This window comes from Amblyraja radiata, chromosome 12, assembly GCF_010909765.2.
Source record: "Amblyraja radiata isolate CabotCenter1 chromosome 12, sAmbRad1.1.pri, whole genome shotgun sequence".
Lineage (NCBI taxonomy): Eukaryota > Metazoa > Chordata > Chondrichthyes > Rajiformes > Rajidae > Amblyraja > Amblyraja radiata.
Genome location: NC_045967.1, coordinates 17,041,658 through 17,051,809, shown reverse-complemented (window position 1 = coordinate 17,051,809; position 10,152 = coordinate 17,041,658). Strand labels below are relative to the sequence as shown.

The 10,152-nt window shown below is 45.2% G+C and overlaps 1 protein-coding gene across 1 annotated transcript; it reads left to right on the top strand.

Moving 5' to 3' along the window:
- Nucleotides 1-304: 304 nt before the first annotated feature.
- Nucleotides 305-4,096, top strand: slitrk2 (SLIT and NTRK like family member 2). Its single transcript, XM_033030294.1, has one exon. It carries the CDS (start codon nt 834-836, stop codon nt 3,342-3,344), a length of 2,511 nt encoding a protein of 836 aa, XP_032886185.1. The 5' UTR covers nt 305-833; the 3' UTR covers nt 3,345-4,096.
- The last annotated feature ends 6,056 nt before the right edge of the window (nt 4,097-10,152 follow it).

The window sequence follows — 10,152 nt, the reverse complement described above, 5'->3', positions numbered from 1 at the left end:
GAGCTAAATCTAACTCTCTCTTGAAAGCATCCAGTGAATTGGCCCCCACTACCTTCTGTAACAGAAAGTATGCTGCGTAACAGTGCGTGAGTGTGTGTTTATTGTGTATGTGTGTGTATGAGTGAGACTGTGCGAGTGCGTGTATGGGTGTGAGTGAGTAAGTGAGTGAGTGAGTGAGTGAGTGAGTGAGTGAGTGAGTGAGTGAGTGAGCGAGCGTGGTGACAGTACGTGAAATTCCACCTCGCTTCGCCCTTCGCAGAGTTAATGGGAGGTTTCAGCGCGCATGACGTGAGCCTCTGGCAGGCGAAGGGAAGAGGGAAGGTTCAGGCGCAAAGTCTCCACCGACAGAGAGCGATCACCTCCCAGTTTTATCCCCGGGATTCATCCTACAGGCAAACTCAAGTCAGTTTGGAGGGGACGCGCAACGGCTCGCTGGCTATCAACTCGGCTGGGGGGTGTCTTGCGGAGGGGTTTTGTTTTTGGAAGCGAGGGACATTGCTATTTATTCACCCGCTGCAATCTCCCGGAATTGTTCGGCCGGAGTGAAGCGGAGCGCCTTGATCCCGCTACCCAATGCAAACTGCGGAGCGATGTACTGCTGCAGACGGAACGAGGTGAGAGGCTAGGCTGGGAATGTAGATATCCGTTGCTTCTTGCACTAACATGCAAGATCGATTGGAAGAAGTGGGCAGAGGTCCTTGCACCCCCTTGCAAACAGGAGTTAATGCAGTCTTGACTGTAAAGGCGTGTGTTTCTCTCTTTTTGAATTTAAGATATAAGGTGCCCTGTAACTTCGCTCGCCCCAACGCGGGTGGGAAGGCGGTGAGATAAAGATGCTGAGTGCCGTCCTGGTTCTAACTGCGCTAGCCGTGAGCGGCATCTCCCCCAAGACCCCGCCAGAGAGCCGTAAACCTGCCAAAGACATTTGCAAGTATCGATGTGTGTGCGAGGAGAAGGAGACGATGTTGAATATTAATTGCGAGAACAAAGGGTTCACCAGGATTACCTCGCTGCAGCCGCCTCAGAATCGCCTTTACCAACTCTTCCTGAACGGGAACTCTCTCAGCAAGCTGCCTCCTAAAGGCTTCATCAATTTTACCAACACCGTGACCCTCCACCTCAGCAGCAATGGACTGCTGGAGATCCGCAACGGCGCCTTCCAGGGTCTGGCCACGCTGAAGAGGTTGCACCTGAACAACAACAAGCTGGAGGTACTGAGAGAGCACACCTTCCTGGGTTTGGAGAGTTTGGAATACCTGCAAGCAGATTATAACTACATTAGTGTCATCGAGTCCGGGACCTTTAGCAAGCTCAACAAACTCAAGGTTCTCATCTTAAACGACAACTTGATCCCCAGTCTCCCGAACAACATTTTCCGCTTCGTGCTGCTGACCCATCTCGACCTGAGGGGGAACCGGTTGAAGAGGTTGCCCTTCGCTGGGGTTCTGGAGCACATTGGTGGCATCGTGGAGATTCAGTTGGAAGAGAACCCTTGGAACTGTACGTGTGACCTGGTCCCTTTGAAGGCGTGGCTGGATACAATCTCCTTCTTCGTGGGCGAGATGGTGTGCGAGACACCGTTCAGGCTCCACGGCAAGGATGTCACGCACCTGAACAAGCAGGACCTCTGTCCCCGCAAGGGCGCCGTGGACTCCAGCCTGAGGATCATGCGACCGTCTTCCGTCGGCTCCCACCTGTCTCCTTCGACCAACCCGACCAAACCCACCCCGAGAGGGGGTAAGGCTCACCGGCAGCCCAAGGGCCGGGGCCGGGTCACGCCTACCCCTAATGGACGCCAGATATTCGGTCCCATAATGGTCTACCAGACCAGATCTCCGGTGCCAACCGTTTGCCCATCCATTTGCTCCTGCAGCCAGCAAAATTCGGACAAAGCGTTGAACGTTCATTGCCACGAGAGAAGAATCAAGAACATCACGGACCTCCAGCCCAGACCATCGAACCCAAAGAAACTCTATCTTACTGGAAACCTGCTGCACTTGGTGCAAGTCAGCGATTTTGGGGACTACTTGGCCTTGGAGTTGTTGCATCTGGGCAACAACCGGATCTCAACCATCCAAGAGGGCGCCTTCCGTAACCTCAGCAACCTCCGAAAGCTTTACCTCAACGGCAATCACATCGAGAGGCTGTCGCCCTCTCTCTTCGTGGGGCTACAGAGGCTGCAGTATCTCTACCTGGAGTCCAATGTCATCAAGGATATTCTTCCCTTCACCTTCCACTCCCTGGGCAGGCTAAGCCTGCTCTACCTCAACAATAACCTTCTGCGGACCTTGCCCCGCGACGTGTTCGCGGGCTCCAACCTAACCAGGCTGAACTTGAGGAATAACTACTTCCCCCAGCTCCCGGTGAGAGGGGTGTTGGACCAGCTGCCTGCCACGGTGCAGATCGATCTCCAGGAGAACCCATGGGAGTGCGGATGTCGCATATTGGCCTTGAAGACTTGGTTGGAACAGTCTCGGGCCGAGTTGGTGGTCAACGAGGTGACTTGCGATTCCCCTGCCAAGTTTGCGGGCCAGGCGCTGAGATTCCTGGAGGACGAGGACATCTGCTCGGACTTGCCTCTTCCCACCACCCCGGTGGCCAAGCTTCCCCGAGGGGAAGAACCTCCCAGTCCCGGGACGGCGCGGGCTAACCCGGTGCCCCTCTCGGTCCTCATCTTGGGTTTGCTGGTGGTCTTCATCCTGAGCGTATGTTTCGGAGCCGGTTTGTTCGTCTTCGTGTTGAAACGGCGCAAAAACGGTGCAAGTGGCCAAAGCGGCGCCCCCAACAACTTGGACCTTAACTCCTACCAGTTGCAACGTGGACCGTACTCCCCCGAAACGAGGGAAAAGACCGAGGCACACGTGTACAATTACATCCCTCACGCCGTTGGGCAAATGTGCAAGAACCCTATCTACATCCAACGAGAAGGAGAAAAGGTCAGCTACTACCGAGACCTACCCGACCAGAATTCCAGCGGTGCGCAGGCAAAGAAGTCTCGCCCTTTGGGCAGTGCTCCGTACTCAGTCAGCACTGTGGAACTACTGGAGCAACAGGCGTCCCGACCTTCCGAGTCCCTGTACCAGAACCTGGGCGAGCGGCGCAAGGTGCTGCCCAGCGGTCTGGGAGCCCATTACACCTTCTGCACTTTGCCCAAACGCCAACTCGCCAGCTCCTCCCAAGCGAGCCGACACCAAGAGCAGGACAAGCTAAACAAAACGGTATTGTATGGCACTCCGAGGAAACAACCGGTGAAAAGCGACAACCTATCTCTCCAAGGGAAGTCCCACATAGAACCAGACTACCTCGAAGTTTTGGCCATGCAGACTGTTACCAGTCAATTATAGAACCACGAGATGTAAATCTAACCACTAGACAAACACGTACAGGATGCGTTATTCTAACGACCTATTCCCCCGCACCTTCACATGTCTGGTGAACTTCAAAGACCAATATTCTTTCTCCAAAATCCAACTGAATTACCTGTTTCTGGGGGAAAAAACAATACTTTATTGGATGTGGCTTCTGTACATGTATGGATCTCTTAATCGCCACACACGCACCCAACACACACACACCGGCACACACACTCACCGATTCACATTCACACACACGCACACATTGTGACATACACATACCCCCACACACACACACACACACACACACTGAGACACACACACACAATCTGACACTGACACACACACACACACACACTCTCTCTGACGCACACTATCCTCTTGCTGGTTTTAGTTTATTATCGACCGTAACATATCCATCCTATTGTATAAGTTTCATGTTTAAAATTTCCAAAGACCTGACTTTAAAATAACAGTAAGCTATATATGTAGAATCAATATATAGCAAGAAAGGGTGTAATTTTTTGACTGGAGACACTGATTATTTTCCCCATTCAAGTTACTGAACATTTCCCTTCTGAAGTTTGGGGTGCATTTGTACTGCAAAATCTTCGCTGTTCTTCAACATTGTATCTGGGGAACCAAATGTTTCCAAGTGGCTGTACATATATTGTATTAAAATACAACAAATGTGAGTTAGATTGGTGTGTTGGGTTTGTATATTAAAATTGCTTATTATTTTGTGTTACCAATCAAACATCTGATACCTGAATATGGCGTCTGTTCCAGCACGAGATATATATATATTTTATTATGGGATAAAATAATGTTTAAGGATTAAATTTGGTGTCGGGATGTTGATAAAATTATATGTTCATTTATCTAGATCCAGCCATTGCTGTGAAAGCCAGCATTTATTGCTTATCCCTAATTGTCCTTGGGAAAATAATCGTGACCTGCCTTCATGAACTTCTGCAGCCTGCATGGTGAAGGTGCCCCCACAGTACTGTTGGGGAAGGCTGTTTGGATTTGGACCCAGAATAGAAATAACAAAGACTAGAGTGCATAGCATTAAGGTAGACACAGCATGCTGGAGTAACTCAGCGAGTGAGGCAGCATCTATGGAGAAAAGGAATGGGCGACGTTTTGGGTTGAGACCCTTCTTCAGGCTGATATCAGCGGAGGGGTTGGGGCAAAGATAGAACATAGTCAGAGACAGTAAGACTAGTCGGGGAACTAGGAAGGGGGAGGTGAGGGAGAGAGAAAGCAAGGGTTATCTAAAATTAGTAAAGTCAATGTTCATACAGCTGGAGTGTAAACTACCCAAGCGAAATATGAGGTGCTCTTCCTCCAATTTGCGCTGGGCCTCACTCTGACAATGGAGGAGGCCCATGACAGCAAGGTCAAATTGGGAATGGGAGGGGGGATCAGGTAGGTTACGACCGACTGAGCGGAGGTGTTCAGCGAAACGATGGCCGAGCCTGCACTTGGCCTCACCAATGTAGAGAAGTTAAAACCTGGAACAGTGGATACAGTAGATGAGGTTGGACGAGGTGCAAGTAAACCTCTGCCTCACCTGGAAAGACTGATTGGGTCCTTGGATGGAGTCGAGAGGGGTGGTAAAGGGACAGGTGTTGCATTTCCTGCGGTTGCAGGGGAAAGTACCCGGGGAGGGGGTGGTTTGGGTGGGAAGGGACAAATTGACCAGGGAGTTATGGAGGGAACAGTGTGGAAAGGAGAGAGCTTTAAGTTGGGAGGAGTAAAAATCAAAGGAGATGTGTAGAGCATATTCTTTTACACTGAAAGTGGTGGGTGCATGGAACACACTGGCGTGGAGGTGGTTGTGGAGGCAGGTACTGTCACAACGTTTAAGAAATATTTGGACAGGTACATGGATAGGATAAGATTATAGGGATATGGGTCAAACACAGGCTGATGGGATGAGTGTAGATGGGGCTAGTTGGGCCATAGGGCCTGTATCCACGCTGTATACCTCTATGACTATGATAGTAAGTCTTGAGAGATAAATTTAGATAGGCATACGGATATATAGGGAATGGAGGGGTATGGATCACATGCAGGCGGTGGAAATTAGTTTGGCTTGGTATAATGTTTGGCACAGACACTGTGGACCAGAGGGTCTGTTCCTGTGCTGTACTGTTCTCCGCAGTTACAAGGAACTGCAGATGCAAGTTATACAAAATAAACACTAAGTGCTGGAGGAAGTTAGTGGGCTAGGAAGCATTTGTGGGTGAGATGGATAGGTGACGTTTTGGGTCTAGACCCTTCAGTATTTTTCTGTGTTCTAAATGAATGCGAACGTATCTTTTGGTCAGGATGGTGTGACTCTGCGGGTGATGACCTACCAGGTGCCTGCACTCCTCATCCTTCCAGCTGGTGGTGTTTATCTCTTGAACAATGTTTACCAGTGCTGACTAACAGTGTATGTTATTACTGAAGGAGGGTCCCAAACCGAAATGTTACCTGTCCATGTTCTCCAAGTTTATTGCCTGACCTGCTTAGTTACTCCTTATGTGAAAACCAGCATATGCAGTACCTTCGATTTTCCAGCATCTGCAGTTCCGTTTTAAACACATATGCAGTTCCTTGTTTCTTATATATTAATATTGTGCTGGAGTAGCTCAACGGGTCAGGCAGCATATTCTTGCATCTCTGATGTAAATGCAATGATTGGCAAAGAGGACATGCACTTTCCCATTAATTTGATTTTTTCTTCTTCCCATTGGCTTACAGTAACAGTAAAAGATTACCTCTTAGACCTTCCAACAGAAAGAACCTCACATCCCTCTTTAATTGCCACATTGGACGGCACGGTGGCGCAACGGTAGAGTTGTTGCCTCACAGCGCCAGAGACCCAGGTTCAATCCTGACTATGAGTGCGTTCTCCCTGTGACCTGCATGGGTTTTCTTCAGGAGCTCCGGTTTCCTCCCACACTCCAAAGAAGTACAGGTTCATAAGTCAATTGGCTTTGGTAAAATTGTAAATTGTCCCCAGTCTGTGTAGGATAATGTTAGTGTGCGGGAACGCTGATCTGCGCGGACTCAATGGGCCGTAGGGCCTGTTTCTATGCTGTATCTCTAAACTAAACTAAACTAAATCCCATGTAACATCCGCTGAATGTCTTTTTTGTCACTTTTTGAATGAAATGTTTTTGTCAATTGTTTGACTGAATTATCAACTGGAACACTGCGCCAAGTGATCCAGAATCACTAATGAATGTATTTAGTTTAGTATTAATCTAATTTAGAGATACAGTGTGGAAACAGGTCCTTCCGCCCACCGAGTTCGCAGCGACCAGTGATCCCCATACACTAGTTCTATCCTACACACTCGGGACAATTTACACAAACCAATTAACCTATAAACTGTACATCTTTGGTGTGTGGGAGAAAACCAGACCACCCAGAGAAAACCCACAAGATCGCAGGGAGAACGTACAAATGCACGTACAGACAGCAGCCATAGTCAGGATTGAACCTGGGTCTCTGGCTCTGTAAGGCAGCAACCCTAGCGCTGCTTCACTATATTTAAACAAGTATTTTTCCATATGATGTTCAAAATATAACATTATCAAATGGGTTAGATTTTGAGTTAATTGTTCAAAATATAACATTATCAAATGGGTAACAATTTTCAACAATTTCCAATTAAATTGTCTTTTATATGGTTGCATTTTTTATTGATGGTTTGATGAATTTGGCATCATATTCATGCATTATTAACTATTTATGAGGAAATTAGCTTTAGTTATTGTTTTTGTGCAGATACCTGTGGGCATAATGTTAACTGCTCCAAATACTCAGAGTGTGGCATGTCCAGAATAAATCATCGCAATATTTTCATTAACAGTTGTAAAATTAGTATTTTTGCTTGGAAAATAAAAATGCCTAGTGGCCTTGCCTAGAAAATGGGATATTATTAATCCAGTTATTTATTTTAAAAATATTTTTTTTGTATCCTTAACATATTTTACATCCTCAGGACATTTCAAGGCATTTTATGTGTCTTTGAAATGCTGATATATAAACATGTTAATGTTGACAAAATAACACACAAACTTCGCTTAGCAAGCTATCCAAAACCGTAATGCAATTAGAATCATTTCCTCAGTCTGTTTCTAATAATTTCTGTCATTATTATATTTTTTTAAATGCTGTGATCATTTTTGAGGTTTAACTGAAGCTTTTAATTGCTTATTAGAGGAGCTCGTGACCTTGAGATTAATCTTTTCTAAGTGATTATTAGGTTTCCAAGAGCATATTGAAAAACTATTGTATTTCGTTATTGGAATTTTAAATGCAATCTGCCTTGTGGAACCGTTTGTACATTTTAGATCTTGCATAAAAGCTTTGATTTTCTTTGATTTTGCCTCGTGATAATATCATTAGTCTGTTCCTTCTGATGGCTCGCTCTTTTTTCCTCAACCACTGGTCTAAATCTTTGATGATCCCCATCCATCACTGAACTTTCACTTGTATTTTTGGTTTCTCTCCTAACTTCCCTCACACCATTGTTGAATCCGTCTGGTCCTTATAAGCCACATTCTCCTCCCTTTACCAATATTCTTCCTGGGTTATCTGGTATTAGCTATAGGGTAAGGTTGGACAAATTTGGATTGTTGGGTGTGTTCCACGCACCCACCACTGTCTGTGTAAAAGAACGTGCTCTGCACATCGCCTTTGACTTTTACCCCTCCCAGCTGATAGAAGTGTATACATTTATGAGAGGCATAGATAGGGTAGACAGTCAGAACCTTTTTTCAAGGAGGTTATGTCAAAGAGCAGAAGATATTACTTTGTGAGAGGGGCAAAGTTTAAAGGAGATGTGCGGAGCAAATTGTTTAAACAGAATGTGGTGAGCGCCTGGAACAGGTTTCCAGGGGTCGTGGTAGAAGCAGATGCGATAGTGCCATTTACTAGGCTCTCAGATAGGTACATGGATATGTAAGATTGGAGGGATGTGGGTCATATAGTGGCAGACGAGATTAGTTTAACTTGGCATCATTTCTGACACAGCTATTGTGGGCCAAAGGGCCTGTTCCTGTGCTGTACTGTTCTATGTTATATGCTCTAAGCAGTTAAGCTGTGAATGTCCTGCCTTAAAGCTATTCACCGCTTTACCCCTATAAAATCAACGATGTGACCAAGGTTTTGGGCACCAGCTCTAAAATGTTGTTGTGGCTCAGCGTCAGCTTTAGTTTGTTAAAGGTGTCCATGAAGCTAAGTGGAACATACTGCAATGTCAAGTGTACACTAGTTTAAATACCTTGCTATCTAGTTTTGCAGTAGGTTTGAGGAAATTCTTGATCTTAAATGCAAAGGATTTGCTAGTTAATGAGAAAGCAGGACTTGCATTTCTGCAAAAGACTCCCCAATCTCCATGGGTCCAAACACGCATCACAATTAAGTGCTTTTAAAATATTGAAATGGTATTTTAAATAGAAACTGGATTAAGTGAAGAGTAGTATATTTTTCATATGTACAAATCATAATACTTTCTTATTCATTTTATAGAAAATATCTTTATCTTTTAAGAACAAGGAAAAGGAGCAGAATTTACTTTCCCAGATAAATTAAGCTCTGCTGATTATTAATGAATTTTTTATGAACTCATAAAACAAATGTTCAATTTATGGATTTTCACTCGAATGGTGTTCATTCTTTGACTCTCTGAGGCTGGTGCCTTTGATTTACATCTCAATAGCGTGCCATTCTCCTTGCTTAGAAATAAGCTGTTGCTAAATTGCCTTGATACATTTTGCCGAGCCATTTTAGATTGACAGTATTTCATCTGGGAAAATCTTTTCCAGGGGTCCATCCCTTTTGTAAATCACGGAGCAGTGTACAATATAACAGTGACGTCAGGCAAGTCGAATAGGTTTAATTACGAGACTGCTCCTCAACTAAATACTCTGAACTCTGTAAATGCTCCATGGATTGACATAGGTGCCCATGATATATTGACATCTACACACCTGGTTTTTGTTGTCAAATAGCTTAACTGCGTTTTAGATTCTCATGTGGCATTGGGATTGGGTTACTTGGTTACACATTTTACTTGTGTGTTTGGAGCATGTAAATAAGCTTCATATTACTGAATATGAAATTAGTTATTGTCCTATAGCATGAATGTGTATAGATAGTTTAGATACTACGGCATTGGGCTTGGTTTTCCTGGTTGAGCACTTATCCTGGTGTTATAGCACAAGTACTGTTTCAACAGTAATTCAGTAATATTCTTGGATGTGGGAATGTGTGTTGTTTGCTGTGGGAGCTTTGAATAAAATCTAGCATGCAGCAGCAAGCTTGAATCCCAAGTTCTGCTCTCTGAAGATTTGCATTGCCAGAGATACATCAGTTATCACGCGGATTATCATGCAATCCAGATAAGATTGTGATCTTGCTGCGTGGTTTATTTTGGTGCGGTACTGCAGCTGTGGTTCTCAAAGAGTTAAGGGAGATAGGTATCTGTGTGCCCCGCTGTATGTTATCGCTGCGATGTACTGTAATGCAGATGCCTTTGAAGCTAATCCCTCTCTCGGCTTTAAGCTAAGTGTCTCAAATAAAAAGCACTTGCAAATCAGAAGAGGGAAGGAAAAGGAGGGAGCCTTCTCAATCTGATAATCATTCAAAATGCCTATATATATACTGAATAAAAATGGCAGGAGGAGGAGCAATGAGCTTTTTGCAATGACTATTAGGCTTGTTTGCATTTGTGACATTAAGATTTATTCTTGGCAACCAGCCAACAACCAAGGTAGAATATTTATTTCAGACT

What these genes read in the sequence shown, in the direction of transcription:
- slitrk2 (XM_033030294.1), top strand. Translation starts at nt 834, where the DNA reads ATGCTGAGTGCCGTCCTGGTTCTAACTGCGCTAGCCGTGAGCGGCATC.